The sequence below is a fragment of the Bufo gargarizans genome, chromosome 8, assembly GCF_014858855.1.
Source record: "Bufo gargarizans isolate SCDJY-AF-19 chromosome 8, ASM1485885v1, whole genome shotgun sequence".
Classification (NCBI taxonomy): domain Eukaryota; kingdom Metazoa; phylum Chordata; class Amphibia; order Anura; family Bufonidae; genus Bufo; species Bufo gargarizans.
The window spans coordinates 9,090,846-9,108,998 of NC_058087.1; the positions used below are offsets into that span (position 1 = coordinate 9,090,846).

General features: G+C 41.6%; 1 protein-coding gene across 1 annotated transcript in view; it reads right to left on the minus strand.

The window, feature by feature from the left end:
- The window catches only part of LRP1B (LDL receptor related protein 1B), a 1,294,122-nt gene that overhangs the window by 742,341 nt on the left and 533,628 nt on the right, over positions 1-18,153 (minus strand). Inside the window, 4 exon segments of the mRNA XM_044303104.1 lie at positions 634-814; positions 9,413-9,649; positions 14,297-14,440; positions 15,956-16,127. Coding sequence (XP_044159039.1) covers positions 634-814; positions 9,413-9,649; positions 14,297-14,440; positions 15,956-16,127 — 734 coding nt within the window.

Below are 18,153 nucleotides of genomic sequence, written 5' to 3' on the forward strand. Positions count from 1 at the left end.
CTCTAAAAAGAATTTAAGAGTCAGCCATCCAAAGGCTATTATAGAAACAATGGGAATTTCCACACTGATCTGGGATAATACAAGTGCAACGTTCATCATCACAAACATGCCTCTGTAAATGGATTTTGCTATTTAATTATATAGAATATGCTGAGCCGATAACCAATTCTTATGAAAATAATAATATTTTGATATTTAGATACAAATCAATGAGAAAATTATATTTTCATAGTAAATAAAAAAACTCAGTCTAGAGGCATTTGCAACAAGCTTAATTTCTAGACACTTTTTTCATTTGTCTTTAAATTTCCAATGGAAATTAAATCTGTCTATTTCTAATTCCCCTCACATTTTGACACATTTAATACTTGGAGGCCTGTCACTTTCAATGTAAAATACCAGATAAATTCACTGTCCAAATACCTGGGTAGTAAATGAGTCTGATGAAGCAACTGACAGTTAAATAATTGCTACAACTTTACGAATGACATCAATGATGAAGCCAGGACGTAGGGGTATAAAGCGCTACTAGCCATCGTTTCTTAATAATACTTCCTGTATAAGGTATTCAGATCCATCAGCCATTGAGTCAAAGTCAATTAAATACATAAATGTAAATGACACAGCTCATACCCATTCCCGGGATCCACGACGATTCCTCTGGGATGTGACATATCTCCTTCCAATAAAGTTTTTCTGCTCTGTGACGCTTTCTCCAAGCGCGCTACATTTATAGTTTTCTTGTGTCCATCATTTGTCCAGAATAGATTATTCCCAATCCAGTCAACAGCTATCCCTTCCACATTGTCCAGATCTGTTTAACATAATAACCAGATTTAATTAACATGCTCTCAGTATGCATTTAATTCCAAGCCTTCGCCCATAAAGTGTGTGCAACAGCTTCCAGAGTGCTGAGTTTTAAGGACTTTATTTGGAAGAGAAACATTTTCATCCTTAATAGACATTCAAGGGTTAAAGGGTTGGCTCATCATGGAAAATGGGGGCATATCGCTAGGATTTGCTCCCATTGTCTTATAGGTGCAGGACCCGCACCTATATCGAGAATGGAACCCCACAAGGTGGCTAGAGGACTCTGGTCCGGCCACCACTAAGCCGGCTCCCTATATAAGTGAATGGGAGCGCATGCACGGCCCCCGCTCTTATTCATATCTATGGGGCCGACAGAAATAGCCAAGCCAGCACTCTGCGCTCTCCTGTGGGGCATTGTTCTTAATACAGGTGCGGGTCTCAGCACCTATAAGACAATGGGGGCATATCCTAGCGATATGCCCCCATTGTCCATAATGAGACAACCCCTTTAACTGCAATTAGAAAATATGTGTTTTCTTGATAAGACCATTTATTATTGTCAGAGAAGTATTTTTTTTCCAGCGATACATTCCCACTGCTGTGCCCCTGCTAGCAGGGGAAATAGACCATTAAAAGCAAGGTCAGACCTACACACCAGACCACCAGAGGATCCTTCAGATGGTCCAGGATCTTAACCTTGGTAAGCTTCAAAGGTCCAGAAGAAAAAAATAACATTTAGCTACCTTTGGGGTCAATAAAGAAGTTATAGACTACTAGACATTATTGATGATACAGGCGTATATTTTCCTCTGATGGGCCCAAGGAACCCCAGTTTACTCACTGATTTCAAGGCATCATTTCAAATTAACTGGGTCAGATCAAGGCTATGAATGTGGAATCGACTCTTATTAATACATTTCCTGCAATGATTTTAATTATGCATTCTCTTGATGAGACAATGCCTTTTAATCACTTTTAGAACAAAGCTTAAAGGGATTGTTTTCATCTTGTCCTTACTAAGGTGAGATAGGATACAGTCCTGAACACCAGCCAACCGGGAAACAGCAGAGCTCTCTTGCATGAAACCTATGCATCGCAATGGGAGCTACTGAAACAGTAAGCGCCGAGACGCTCTGCTGTTTCCTGGCCAGCTGGTGGCTGGGAATGTGTCTCATCTTGCCTAACAGCGAGAAGAGGCAACCTCTTCAAAGAAGAGTTAATTTTCTGCTCTTCTTATCCAAGACAGGATCCTGTAATAAAACCGATCATGTTGCACATTTGACATCTCTTTAAAGGGCTTCTGTCACCCCCCAAAAGTCATTTTTCGTTTTTGGGCTACTTAACCGCCTCCGGACCGCCTAACGCAGATGTGCGGTCCGGAGGCGGCAGCCCTGCGCACGACGACGCATATACGCGTCATCTCGCGAGGGCCGGGATTTCCTGTGAACGCGCGCACACAGGCGCGCGCGCTCACAGGAACGGAAGGTAAGCGAGTGGATCTCCAGCCTGCCAGCGGCGATCGCTCGCTGGCAGGCTGGAGATCCGAATTTTTTAACCCCTAACAGGTATATTAGACGCTGTTTTGATAACAGCGTCTAATATACCTCCTACCTGGTCCTCTGGTGGTCCCTTTTGTTAGGATCGACCACCAGAGGACTCAGGTAGCTCAGTACAGTCGCACCAAACACCACACTACACTACACCCCCCCGTCACTTATTAACCCCTTATAAACCCATGATCACCCCATATAAACTCCCTGATCACCCCCCTGTCATTGATCACCCCCCTGTCATTGATCACCCCCCTGTCATTGATCACCCCCCTGTCAGGCTCCGTTCAGACGTCCGTATGATTTTTACGGATCCACGGATACATAGATCGGATCCGCAAAACGCATACGGACGTCTGAATGGAGCCTTACAGGGGGGTGATCACCCATATACACTCCCTGATCACCCCCTGTCATTGATCACCCCCCTGTCATTGATCACCCCCCTGTAAGGCTCCATTCAGACGTCCACATGATTTTTACGGATCCATGGATACATGGATCGGATCCGCAAAACACATGCGGACGTCTGAATGGAGCCTTACAGGGGGTGATCAATGACAGGCGGGTGATCACCCATATACACTCCCTGATCACCCCCCTGTCATTGATCACCCCCCTGTAAGGCTCCATTCAGACGTCCGCATGATTTTTACGGATCCATGGATACATGGATCGGATCCGCAAAACACATGCGGACGTCTGAATGGAGCCTTACAGGGGGTGATCAATGACAGGCGGGTGATCACCCATATACACTCCCTGATCACCCCCTGTCATTGATCACCCCCCTGTAAGGCTCCATTCAGACGTCCGCATGTGTTTTGTGGATCCGATCCATGTATCCATGGATCCGTAAAAATCATGCGGACGTCTGAATGGAGCCTTACAGGGGGGGTGATCAGTGACAGGGGGGTGATCACCCTGATTACCCCCTGTCATTGATAACCCCCCTGTAAGGCTCCATTCAGACGTCCGCATGTGTTTTGCGGATCCGATCCATGTATCCATGGATCCGTAAAAATCATGCGGACGTCTGAATGGAGCCTTACAGGGGGGGTGATCAGTGACAGGGGGGTGATCACCCTGATCACCCCCTGTCATTGATAACCCCCCTGTAAGGCTCCATTCAGACGTCCGCATGTGTTTTGTGGATCCGATCCATGTATCCATGGATCCGTAAAAATCATGCGGACGTCTGAATGGAGCCTTACAGGGGGGGTGATCAGTGACAGGGGGGTGATCACCCTGATCACCCCCTGTCATTTATAACCCCCCTGTAAGGCTCCATTCAGACGTCCGTCTGCATGTGTTTTGCGGATCCGATCCATGTATCCATGGATCCGTAAAAATCATGCGGACGTCTGAATGGAGCCTTACAGGGGGGGTGATCAGTGACAGGGGGGTGATCACCCATATACACTCCCTGATCACCCCCCTGTCATTGATCACCCCCCTGTAAGGCTCCATTCAGACGTCCGCATGTGTTTTGCGGATCCGATCCATGGATCCGTAAAAATTATACGGACGTCTGAATGGAGCCTTACCAGGGGGGTGATCAATGACAGGGGGGTGATCAGGGAAGTCTATATGGGTGATCACCCCCCTGTCATTGATCATCCCCCCTGTCATTTATCACCCCCCTGTCATTGATCACCCCCCTGTAAGGCTCCATTCAGACATTTTTTTTGGCACAAGTTAGCGGAAATTTTTTGTTTGTTTTTGTTTTTGTTTTTTCTTACTAAGTCTCATATTCTACTAACTTGTGTCAAAAAATAAAATCTCACATGAACTCACCGTACCCCTCACGGAATCCAAATGCGTAAACATTTTTAGACATTTATATTCCAGACTTCTTCTCACGCTTTAGGGCCCCTAAAAAGCCAGGGCAGTATAAATACCCCACATGTGACCCCATTTCGGAAAGAAGACACCCCAAGGTATTCCGTGAGGGGCATGAAAGATTGAAATTTTTGTCCTAAGTTAGCGGAAAGTGAGACTTTGTGAGAAAAAAACAAAAAAAAATCAATATCCGCTAACTTATGCAAAAAAAAAAACATTTCTAGGAACTCGCCATGCCCCTCATTGAATACCTTGGGGTGTCTTCTTTCCAAAGTGGGGTCACATGTGGGGTATTTATACTGCCCTGGCTTTTTAGGGCCCCGAAAGCGTGAGAAGAAGTCTGGGATCCAAATGTCTAAAAATGCCCTCCTAAAAGGAATTTGGGCCCCTTTGGGCATCTAGGCTGCAAAAAAGTGTCACACATCTGGTATCGCCGTACTCAGGAGAAGTTGGGGAATGTGTTTTGGGGTGTCATTTTACATATACCCATGCTGGGTGAGAAAAATATCTTGGTCAAATGCCAACTTTGTATAAAAAAATGGGAAAAGTTATCTTTTGCCAAGATATTTCTCTCACCCAGCATGGGTATATGTAAAATGACACCCCAAAACACATTGCCCAACTTCTCCTGAGTACGGCGATACCACATGTGTGACACTTTTTTTCAGCCAAGGTGGGCAAAGGGGCACATATTCCAAAGAGCACCTTTCGGATTTCGCAAGCCATTTTTTACACATTTTGATTGCAAGGTACTTCTTACACATTTGGGCCCCTAAATTGCCAGGGCAGTATAACTACGCCACAAGTGACCCCAGTTTGGAAAGAAGACACCCCAAGGTATTCCGTGAGGGGCACGGCGAGTTCCTAGAATTTTTTATTTTTTGTCACAAGTTAGCGGAAAATGATGATTTTTCTTTTTTTTTCTTTTTTCCTTACAAAGTCTCATATTCCACTAACTTGCGACAAAAAATAAAAAATTCTAGGAACTCGCCATGCCCCTCACGGAATACCTTGGGGTGTCTTCTTTCCAAAATGGGGTCACTTGTGGCGTAGTTATACTGCCCTGGCAATTTAGGGGCCCAAATGTGTAAGAAGTACCTTGCAATCAAAATGTGTAAAAAATGGCCTGCGAAATCCGAAAGGTGCACTTTGGAATATGTGCCCCTTTGCCCACCTTGTCTGCAAAAAAGTGTCACACATGTGGTATCGCCGTACTCAGGAGAAGTTGGGCAATGTGTTTTGGGGTGTCATTTTACATATACCCATGCTGGGTGAGAAAAATATCTTGGTCAAATGCCAACTTTGTATAAAAAAATTGGAAAAGTTGTCTTTTGCCAAGATATTTCTCTCACCCAGCATGGGTATATGTAAAATGACACCCCAAAACACATTCCCCAACTTCTCCTGAGTACGGCGATACCAGATGTGTGACACTTTTCTGCAGCCAAGGTGGGCAAAGGGGCACATATTCCAAAGTGCACCTTTCGGATTTCACCGGTCATTTTTTACACATTTCGATTGCAAAGTTCTTCTCACACATTTGGGCCCCTAAATTGCCAGGGCAGTATAACTACCCCACAAGTGACCCCATTTTGGAAAGAAGACACCCCAAGGTATTCCGTGAGGGGCATGGCGAGTTCCTAGAATTTTTTATTTTTTGTCGCAAGTTAGTGGAATATGAGACTTTGTAAGAAAAAAATAAAAATAAAAAATCATCATCATTTTCCGCTAACTTGTGACAAAAAATAAAAAGTTCTATGAACTCACTATGCCCATCAGCGAATACCTTAAGGTGTCTACTTTCCGAAATGGGGTCATTTGTGGGGTTTTTCTACTGTCTGGGCATTGTAGAACCTCAGGAATCATGACAGGTGCTCAGAAAGTCAGAGCTGCTTCAAAAAGCGGAAATTCACATTTTTGTACCATAGTTTGTAAACGCTATAACTTTTACCCAAACCATTTTTTTTTTTGCCCAAACATTTTTTTTTATCAAAGACATGTAGAACTATAAATTTAGCGAAAAATTTATATATGGATGTCGTTTTTTTTGCAAAATTTTACAGCTGAAAGTGAAAAATGTCAATTTTTTGCTAAAAAATCGTTACATTTCGATTAATAACAAAAAAAGTAAAAATGTCAGCAGCAATAAAATACCACCAAATGAAAGCTCCATTAGTGAGAAGAAAAGGAGGTAAAATTCATTTGGGTGGTAAGTTGCATGACCGAGCGATAAACGGTGAAAGGAAGTGTAGTGCCGAAGTGTAAAAAGTGCTCTGGTCATGAAGGGGGTTTCAGCTAGCGGGGCTGAAGTGGTTAAAATCCTTATACTGCGATTTTTCACTATATAATGCTCTTACCCTTTTTCGTTCAGTAGTTTCTTTAAAAACGGCACTTTTATTATATGTAAATTACCTCTCTACCAGCAAGTAGGGCGGTTACTTGCTGGTAGCAGCTGCATCCTGCTTTCAAAAAACCCCCCTCTTCCTGTTGATTGACAGGGCCAGCTAGTGCTCTCGTCCTCTGGCTGGCCCTGTCTGCGTTCTAATTCTCGCGCCTGCGCCATACCGATCTTCAGTCCACGCAGGCGCACTGAGAGGAGGACGCTTGCTCGGCTGCTTCTTCCTCAGTGCGCCTGTGCCGGGTGTAGATGTGACTTCCTCTCAGTGCGCCTCCGCCTGCGCCTGCGCTGACTGAAGACTAGTACGGCGCAGGCGCGAGATTTAAAACGCAGACAGGGCCAGCCAGGGGACGAGAGCGCTCACTGGCCCTGTCAATCAACAGGAGGAGGGGGCGTTTTTTTTTAAAGCAGGATGCGGCTGCTACCAGCAAGTAACCGCCCTACTTGCAGGTAGAGAGGTAATTTACATATTATAAAAGTGCAGTTTTTAAAGAAACTACTGAATGAAAAAGGGTAAGAGCGCTATATAGTGAAAAATCTCAGTATAAGTATTTTAAGTAGCCCAAAAACAAAAAATGACTTTTGGGGGGTGACAGAAGCCCTTTAAGCCATTTCCATCTGAGATCTGTTTTTTAGAAGGAAAGAAGTACTGCATGCAGGTCACTTTTGACACTAGCGATTTTTTGGTGAGTGGAGTAGGGCTTGGGTTAGGATTTAGGTTGTTGGCAGAATTCAGGTCTTTTCTTTATTAATGACTTTTACAGTATATTCTTTTTTATATTTTTTGGCCTGCAATATCAGTTCAGAATAATCCGTTCTGCAGTTATAATATAGCCAAAGACTACACAATATACCCAAGTTTTTTGCAGCAGGAATTATTTTCTCGCATGGATAATCAATCCTATTTTTATAATCAACTTTAATTACCAACTTCTTGATATTGAAGGATAGCAGAAAATGGGTCATTTAACTAAAGCTACTTTAATTATATACTGATGAAGAATATTTCTATTGCTTTGTAGCACAGAGGCAAAAATGAAAGTGCCTCACAGTGTTTTACCATACCCAAACTGGAAATGGAAAAGGGTTTGAATTGTTGCCTCCTTAACAGTCAAGAAAAGATGTATTTGAAAGTGAAGTTCTTGCCAAACTTCAATAAAGCCACAACCTCTCATAGAAGAGCCAACCCATGAGCTGCTACCCCCAATAGTGCTAGAAGAAAGGGTTTTTTGAGTCTACAATGCAGAATGTCCCTTCAAGTTGTTGATTTCTTTACTAGTAAACTAAATTCAAGTAAGTTTTATTGAATTCAATGTACATTCTTCTGAAGGCATTTCCATACTATATATTAGCAGAGCATGGAATGAAGATATCTGGTTATGGGCGAAGGAGAACTCTATGGTACATGGGCAGAGCCAAGCAGAACCCATGGATCTGGAGGGCAATCTTTGGTCAGTGTATACAATAATTCAGGGTGGGGCTGCATGGTTACAGCAGTGTCAGACAATTGAGGGAAGGTCAAAGAACTATCAGGGGCACTTGGGTTGCAAAAGTGTTTAGGTCATATTCTGTTGACCTCCTGTATGGTCTAAGACCTTAGCCTTGACAAGGCTATGTTAACGCTATAGATTGTTTACAAGATTGCTTAGTTAAATCAATAAACTAAGAGTTCCACAAACAGTATCCCGTGTCTATGAAGGTCATCACATTTTACAGAAATTGAAATGAGAACACAATCTCTGCTCTTCTTTATATTTGCATCGGGTTCACTTGTTCTTGACAGCATAGACACGTTGAGTCTTGATTTGTACTTTTGTTATGTTTGGGGGGGGGGGTTATTTCAATGTAATAACTTTTAATTCAGTAAAAGCAAAGAGATTGTTTCATAATAAACACATTTGACAAGTATTGTAGTATTCACAAAGAAAATCACCCATACCTGCAATTAGCCGCTAAGCACAACACAAAAAAAGGAACATTATAGGATGACGTACTAGACCCTTTATACCAGAATACAATATAGAAAACAAAAACAGAGCAATAAGTATATTATTTAGCAATCAATCCAGAATGTTTTTCTTACATTTCTGGTCAGGAATGTCAATTCGTTAGATTTCATCTAAGCTTTTTGTTCATTAAAACCTTCTGTTGCTGATATACAATAGAAAGGCTGTGGTTTTGCAGCAAAATATACCAATCACCCACAGTATTAAAACAAGTAGCGTGTATAACATTGATTGTCTGGTCACAATGGCACCAAAAAGGTAACATAATGATTTGAGATGTCTAATGAGTGGGGGAGAGAATCTTCAAAATTATGTTGGTGTTCTTTATACTATATTTTATAGTTAGTGCACCTACCAAAAGTGTTCCAAGGAAGTGGTGACAGGTTCATGGATGGCCAAGGCTCATTGATATGCATGAGGTGAAAAGGCTCAGATGCCATTGAAGAGCACAAATTACTGAAAAAAGTTTTTGTTGTCTATGATAGAAAGGAGTCAGAGTACATATTGCATTGCAGCTTGCTGACTATGGGGCTGGTGGTTTCACATTATGGCTGATAGGTTTTAGGTGATACTTGATATTAGAGATCAGTGAATTTCCCAAAATTTGTATAGGTCCAATTTATTCAATTCGGCCAAGAAATCTAATTTCAGTATCAATCAATTCTACCCAAATCAAAAGTGCTTTAAATGCCTAGAAAACATATTTTTTGATGGCAACTGATTGTATAAATAAATACTGTGATTGTAAGGCAAAGCAAAATCCATCATGGAGGGTGGTTACCTAAATCTTGACCTCATTTACTTACCATCTTTAAGAATTGTTTCTCTCCCTGTCCCATCGATTTTTTGTCGACCAATGAGAAAGCTGGTGGTGTCAGCAAAGTAGATATAATTGGATTCTGCATGATAATCCAAAGCACGCGGGTTCACTAAGTTTTCTATAGGAAGCATATATTCATCAGACACTCTGGTGTTAAGATCCATCCCTCTAATTATTCCTGGCCGCCCTTTTCCATAAAATAGGAATAATTCATTCTTTGGTTCTGTAAGGAAAATACAGAGAATTTAATCAGTCAGCCAGGGTTCACTATCCCTGCAGCGCCTCCGCAGGGGAAATTAAGCATTGCACAATGAAATCATTGGGCTTTCCAATTCTGGGTCCACCATGCAGTTGCGAGAAGCAATTTATTTAATAGAATGTCTTAAAATTAGGGTATTCCACCGTTATTATCTCAGAATTCTCTAATAGTTTACAGTATTAGAATATATATATATATATATATATATATATATATATATATATAAATATATATTAAACAAACAATTAACTACATTAATACATTATTAGATGGTAATGAATCATTTTATTCAAATTGTCCACTCACTGTAAACATGACAGATCCTATAAGATAACTTTGTATCAAGTGTAAAATTGATAACGTGTTGCAGGCATTTCATTTGACAACTCATTAGATTTTAGCTTTGATGTCATTTATGATTAAATACAGCATTCATTAAGAGTCTGGATGTAAACAGGAGAGGCAGGCAGTTTTATGTATACAAATCAGTTAAATCCACATTAAGGGTCCTCACTTCCTACACTCTTAATTAGCATTTAACCACTTTATATTCCATCCTACAGAGGTCATGGCTATCAGCATCTAAACCACACGACGCATTGAGATAATGGAAATATTATGGACACAAAGTCTATAATTATTGTATCATTTTTTAAAGTACAAAGTAATTACTGTTAAATCCTACATCAGGAGTAGTGTTGAGCACGAATATTCGAATAGCAAATTTTTATCGCGAATATCGCCACTTCGAGAATTCACGAATATTTCGAATATAGTGCTATATATTCATTATATCAAATATTCTGCATTTTTTCCATCTGAACACATGATTCCTCCCTGCTTTTTGCTTGTGAGCCAATGAGAAGGAAGCCATCTGGGTTGGGCATGGATGCCGCATCACTCACCCTCTGTGGTAGTTCCAGTGTCCTAAGCACTAGTGTCCTGTGTGTCATTTAGGGATGGTTTTCATTGTTTCTTACCTCATTCTGTTGCAAGAGTCAAACCCTCCTTTGTGCAGCTACTAGGCTGTTTCCAGTGTGCTAGTCACCTTATGCCATATATACCCTTCTGCTTGTCTCATCCTCTGCTTCTCTGCCTTATCAATAGGTTTACTAGCCTTTGTTAGAGCTTGCAAAGAGGCTATAATCTGCTTTTCTGCCTGTGTACTGTCTTCTGTCTGATTCCAGGATTCTGTCCCTCTGCCATCTGACCTGACCCATGCTGCCTGCCCTGACCTTTGGACTGTTTCATGGAATTGCAAAAACTCTGTCCGACCATGGCCTGTTATTGACTATGCATTTTGCCTGATTCCTGGTGTCTCTCACCCGCATGGGTCAGTTTTTAAACACACCGGGGCAACTCCTAACCAGTCTGGTGGTTCCTCTGCAGTGTTTTCCAGATCCCTATATAGGTGTTAAAGGGTGATTACCAGGGGAATGCCAGTATAACAAACTTAGGTTTAGCCTATAGTCAAACCAGTTGCTTCCCGTTATACTCTTGCCTCTTATTTTATGAAAGGAAGACGTTGTAAAGAGAAACAGTATTGATCAATAAATCAGAATGTTTGATCCATTTAGCTAAAGTAAATAAAATGAATGAAAAAGAGATTTTAATTTTTTTAATTTTATCATTAGTGATGATCGAGCATTCTCGGCCGAACACCAGTTCGGCTTGAGCATCTCGAAGCTCGGCACATGGCGGTATAAGGCCGAATACCGCATGTGCTCGAGTGCAACGCTCGAGTCTCCGCCCTGCACGTTTCTTGGCTGCTATGCAGCCAAAAAACTTGCAGGTAAGTGCTGCCCTCACTGCAATGCTGTAGCGATGTAGCATGTTCGGTTCATTCTTAATCAGGGACAGCTGTGCTGAAGAAGGGACAGACAGTGTAGGGAGTGATTTAAGAATATTATTACCACAAAAACTTTTCTGAGACCGAAAAGTCCTTTTAAGGACTATTGTGTGTGGCAGCAGCAATCTATATTTTAAGCGCCTCCTGCGCTAAATAACGTACAATAGTTAGGCCACTGTAGACAGCGAAATTAGCTGCACCACATCTCCAGTGTAAAGTGTGCACATCCCCCCAAAAAATCTATGACATCCAGTGTCCTTTTTCTGTAGACAGTTTCCACTGCGGACAGTTACAAAAGCTGCTCCACATCTCCAGTGTAAAGTGTGTGCATCCAAAAAATATCTCTGACATACAGTGTACTTTGTCAATAGACGGTGTCCACTTCTGACAGTCACATTACCAGCGCCACATCTGCAGTGTAACGTGTGCGCTTCAAAAATGTATCTGTGACATACAGTGTACTTTTTTGCATAGACACTGCGGACATTGACATTACCAGTGGTTTCTCTCCTGTATAACATTTCCTCATCCAAAATAACTGTGACATTCCCTGTATTTTTTCATTAGCTGCTGGGGACAGCATTGACAAGATCTGTGGGATATCTCCTGTGTGACATTTCTACCTCCCAAATACCTTTTTAAGTTTGTGCATACACTTCAAAATCCTACGCTACTTTACATGTGACAGACTTTCAATCATATATAACATTTACTATGAAGAAGGCAAGCAGTAAGGGACGTGGCAGTGGCCGTGATGCTGATGGTGCACGCAGATCAAGAGCAGAAGAAAAACAATCATTCACAATACCTTGCTTCATGTCCCAGTTTGCAGCGCAGGACACCTCTCTTGAAGTCAAACCAGTGCGACCAGGTGATCGGTTGGATTGAAGCAGATGATGCTTTAAGTCAGTTAAGCACCACCCTGTCTTCCACCAAGTCAAGTCTCAGTAGCCAAGAGTCGGCTCAACCCAATCCTCACCCAAAAAATTTGGAAGATGGTGAAGGAGTACATAGCAGACCGTGTCAGCGTCTTCAATAATCCCTCAGTGCCTTACAACTACTGTATGTCCAAGCTGGACACGTGGCACGAACTGGCACTCAACGCTTTGGAGGTGCTGGCCTGCCCTGCTGCCAGCGTTTTGTCTGAGTGGGTATTTAGTGCTGCTGGTGGCATTATAACAGATAAGCGTATCCGCCTGTCAACTGAAAATGCTGACAGGTTGACTCATGTAAAAATGAACAAGGCCTGGATTGACCATGATTTCTCGACTCCACCAGAGGAAAGCCGATGAACATAAAGGCACTTAAAATGTGTTGTTTATAATGTACTGAATACACTGTATTCCCATGCACCCCTTCCACCACAAACAGGAGTATATGGTTGATTCTTCCTTTTCTCATCCTCCGTCTCCTCTTCCATCATGTCAACATGCTTATTTGTAGCATATAATACCCTCGCATATATGCCCTTTGCATATAATGTTTTACAGAGTCCGCTCAGCTCCAGGCCCTCATATATAATTTTTTAGAGGGTCAGCTCACCAGCAGGCCCTAGCATATAATGTTTTACAGGGTCAGCTCACCAGCAGGCCCTAGCATATAATTTTTTACAGGGTCAGCTCACCATTAGGCCCTCACATATAATGTTTTACAGGGTCAGCTACCAGCAGGCCCTCACCTACAATGTTTTACAGGGACAGCTCACCATCAGGCCCTCGCATATAATTTTTTACAGGGTCAGCTCACCAGCAGGCCCTCGCATATAATCTTTTAATGGGTCAGCTCACCTGAAGGCTCCCTCTCTGGAATTGAACACTGTTTCACCGTTACCAGTGGTCACCATGGTTTGAGCTGAAAATAACATCGTAAGTTGATAGGGTAGACATCCGAATGGATCGTCGCCATCACGGGGACGTGCAATCAGCCCCAGGTTATCTAGAGTCACCAAAGCAGCAGCAGGCCCTCGCCCATAATGTTTTAGATGGTCAGATCAGCAGACCCTTGTTCCAAATGTTTTTGAGGGTCACCAGCAGGCCATCAATCATAATTTTTCAAGGCTGCATATGATGCCCTCCTTTATGTGTAACAAAGGGTGTATTGGAGTGCTGGTTCCTTGTAATTTTTGGCAGCCCTTTCACTTTACAGGTGACACTCGAAAATTTTTAATATCGTGCAAAAGTCCATTTATTTTGGTAATGAAAATTTAAAGGAATTTCATTAATGCAGCTTAAAATTAGAATATTGTGAAAAAGTTCAATATTCTAGGCTCAAAGTGTCACACTCTAGTCAGCCAATTAATCCATATCCCCTGAGCAAAGGGTACCTCAAAATTGTGACTTTGGGGTTTTATAAGCGGTAAGCCATAATCATTCAAATTATAACAAATAAAGGCTTGAAATATCTCGATTCGCATGTAATGAGTTTATCTCATATGTTAGTTTCACCTTTAAAGTTGCATTACTGAAATAAGTGAACTTTGCACAATATTCCAATTTTTCGAGGTTCACCTGTATATACAAGTAAATATACAGGGTGTGCCTGGTTTTATTATCTTTCTGGCTTACTACAGTTGACAATGAATGGACAGAAGCCAGACTGATTACCAGTTATTTGCATTTCTCTGTGACTGTACATTCACATTCCAGCTGTGATTTCTATTTAAAACATATTCTAAACATTTGCGCTACAAGCCATTAAATGGCGTTTTTCTCTCCCTTTGCCACCCTGTGCTGCCTTAGAAAACATCTGATTGTTTTACATACTTTTGCAGGACCTTCCATCACTTGACAGGCTGAATCCAGTTTTGCAGCGACAGGTCCTTGTTTTGTAGCTGGATCCGAGCAGACAGATGTGTGAGCAGCCCCCTGGCATGCCATCTGGGTTTATTTCACATGCATGGCTCCTGACTGCAAGAAATCATGGCAAAACATTACGCGTAAATTACTTTTTAAAATAAACATTATTTACTTCAGTATGTGAAAGTCACTGACAGCAAAATTGATGTTATTTTAACAGCGACTGCCTTCCCGGTTTGTCATGAAATAAACATATTAATTTAAATTCGTTCATCAATTGGTTCATTGCTATAAAAAAGGATAAACATTTTTAAAGGATCCACCCAATAATAAAACTTCACATATACTCATGATTTTTTTTCTGTAATGAAATAATAACTAACTTTTCACACAACTTTACATAAATAAATAGTACAAGCGACCAAAAGAAACTTTGTAATATAAAAATCTTTATAAGAAACATCTACTTCTCCTGGTATCAGCTCCCCCCTCCCCCATCCCCACACTCGATAATTGCCTTTTGACTTTCAAAAATGCCTTTGTCTAGTTTAGTAGGGATCATCTTTGCAGCAGGATCACATTAAACATGTCAATATTTTTGGGGCGCGGGGGGAGTTGAGAAGGAGCTAAGGAGATACATACACAGAGACTGCACAGCTACATAAAATGCTTCCAAACAGGTCAGTAGCTTTCTGTAATGTCCTCTATTATCCTGGGGTTGCTTTTGAGTAACTGTGAGACAGTTAGGAAGGACAGTTTCCTCTACTTTCTGTATGTTCAGTGGATGTCTCCACCCAGAAATCATATTTTTCCTCATGTACACACACTACACTATTGATGAATGCAGTTATATTGAAAACTCAGTGCCACTTTAATATTCATTGCATTTCATATGCTAGAGTAGCAGTTTGTGCCTCTGAGCTGCTGTTCTCTAGAAACAGGAAACTGCAACCATAGTCAGACATTTTTAAAACTATGGAGAATATAAGTAGTCACTTCTCTGTCTCCATTCCTGTCAATCTTGCATATGCTACCACCATCATTAATCCTCTATGCTTTACGGGCCTTATTGGATTATTATACTAAAGGGGGAGGATACTTCTAGATAACAACAAAGTTTGTAGCCAGCTCACACTGCCTTGTGGTACCAGGATCTGTGCTACATGGACTCCCCTTGTAAATGTGGAAACCTAAAGTAGATAGTTCAGCATCTCAAAATCCATAAATTTGGGCTTTATTCAAGAAAATCCATACATAACATGTGGTTTCAAAAAGATCCGAATAATGCCTACACATTTTGGACAGCTCCCATGTCCTTACTCATGACAGTAGGACACAGAAGCTGTCCAGAACATGTAGGCATTGTTTGGCTGTCTTTGCAGCCCCTTGTTATGTATGGATTTTCTTGATTTGAATCAGATTTATAAAGATGCTGGACCAATTTGTACATTTGATAATACTCCTAATCTGATTAAATATCTAAATATTGGCCCACTACAACTTCCAGCATTCAATAACAGCTGGAGAGCTGGATAGTATCTAGTTTATTTCAATGGAGGAGATTCTGAACAAAATTAGAAATAAGTTTTAAATGCTAAACATTTAACCAATCCTTGTGGTGCTTACCTGATGGCTGGGTGCGTTTATGATAGATCTTTATACCGTGGGCATTTTCCAGCATCAGTAATGACTTTACATCTGTGCTATTGAACCTGTTAATTTTCAGGATATTGGAATTATCCGTATTGGTTGCATATAAATAGTTTTCAAATAAAGATAATCCATATACTTGAGTGACCTACAAAAACATGAAAGGTGGAAATAGTTACAAACTGTCCTATGAGAATTACAATATATTGATTGATTGATTCATTCGTTCATTCTATTCTTCGTGAATTTATTCACTTCTTGTTTCAGTCATTTATTCACTTTTCTAGTCATTTTATATTTACGAATTACTATTTAACTATGAGTTTCCATAAACCCCTAGATAAATTAAAGGGAACCTGCCATCAACTTTATGCTGACCTCACTGAGTACAGCATAAAATTGTGACAGAAATGCTGATCTCAGCGGTGTGTCAATCATGAGCTAAAAGTAAGTGGTTGCCGAGAACAGGCATCATAATCATTGCAGCCCAGGCCTGGAAAAGAGTCAGATCTACCTGAGAAGGGTCCTGGTTATTCCTAATCTCCTGCTCTCCGCCACCTGCTGATGATCGGCAGTTCTCTCCTAGAGAGAAAGGGAGAAAACTAGGTAGAAGACTGTCAGTCATCAGCAGGTGGGCAGGAGAGCAGGAGATCATGAATAATCCAGGACTCTTCTCAGGTGGCCGGGACTCTTATCCAGGACCAGTCTGCAATCATTGCTCTCGGCAACCACTTACTTTTAACTTCTAAATGACAGACCGCTGACATCTCACCTGTCTCTACTTTATGCTGTCGTTAGTATGGGCAGAATAAAGTTGATGACAGGTTCCCTTTAAATGCATTACCCTATCTTTGGGTGTGTTCTTAGTGACTAAGGAAGCACTTTAAAGGGAACCTGTCACCAGGATTTTGGCCATAGAGCTGGGGACATGGGCTGCTAGATGGCCGCTAGCACATCCACAATACCCAGTCCCCATAGCTCTCTGTGCTTTTATTGTGTTAAAAAAACGTTTTGATCCTTATGCAAATTACCTGATATGTGTCCTGTATCCGGAGATGAGTCCAGCGGAAAGGAGCCCAGCACCGCCCCGCATCCTCCGAATCTCCTCCTTGCTGGCTGACGTCACAGAGCTGAAGCGCCAAAATCTCGCGATGCGCGAGCTAGCGCATGCGTAGTTTGCTCCCTGTGCTGATGCCAGCATAGGGAATGAACATGATGCTGACACTGCGCATGCGCTAGCTAGCGCATCGCAAGATTTCCGCGCTCCAGCTCTGGATACAGGACACATATGAGGTGCATTTGCATATGGATTGTGTTTTTTTAACACAATAAAAGCACAAAGAGCTATGGGGACCGGGTATTGCAGATGTGCTAGGCGGCCATCTAGCAGCCCATGTCCCCAGCTCTATGGCCAAAATCCTGGTGACAGGTTCCCTTTAATGTTTGTCACTTTTCTCGCTGTGTCACATTGTGGGCTCGAGGCTTTCATCACAAAGATTTCCTAATGACAGTCTTGAGTGCATGGGTTAACTGAGGCAGCCATGCTAATAAGGGGGCATTCACAGGAACCTATATATTTTGTGGTTCACAAAATGCAGATTCACAAAATAAGAATGAAGTCCTTGTGATGTCCGTGTTGCATCAGTTTTTTATGTTCACAAGGGGAGGGTAGCATGGATTTATATGCATGTTATCAATCCCCTTTCAACTATAAAAAAAGTTTCATTTTTAGGATGTTTTTTCCAATTTTGATGTGACTGTTGGTATTGCTCTTACTGGCTGGGGAAACTTACTTCTTACAGAATAGAAAGATGACAGATACATAGATATGGATAGATAATAGATAGACAGATAGATGCTTCATTATTTTGGCCAATTATTGAGTACAAGCTTTCCTAATAACGCGTGTTCACAATAATTTGCCAATAATCACGCGTTCTAAAAGGGGCTTAAGGGCCCATTCACATGGCCTGATACTCAGATAGCCACTGTGATCATTCATCCCCATACAGATTCACTGTTTGTCGGCAGAACTTCCCTGCTTACACAGAGCGTTGCAATACCGACAATCAATGATTCTATGTGTCAAATAAATGAAAGATAACCCAGGAAATAAGCATTTTGCTTGTCTTGTGATCAGCAGCACATTTACATGAGGAAATTATCTGTAGTGT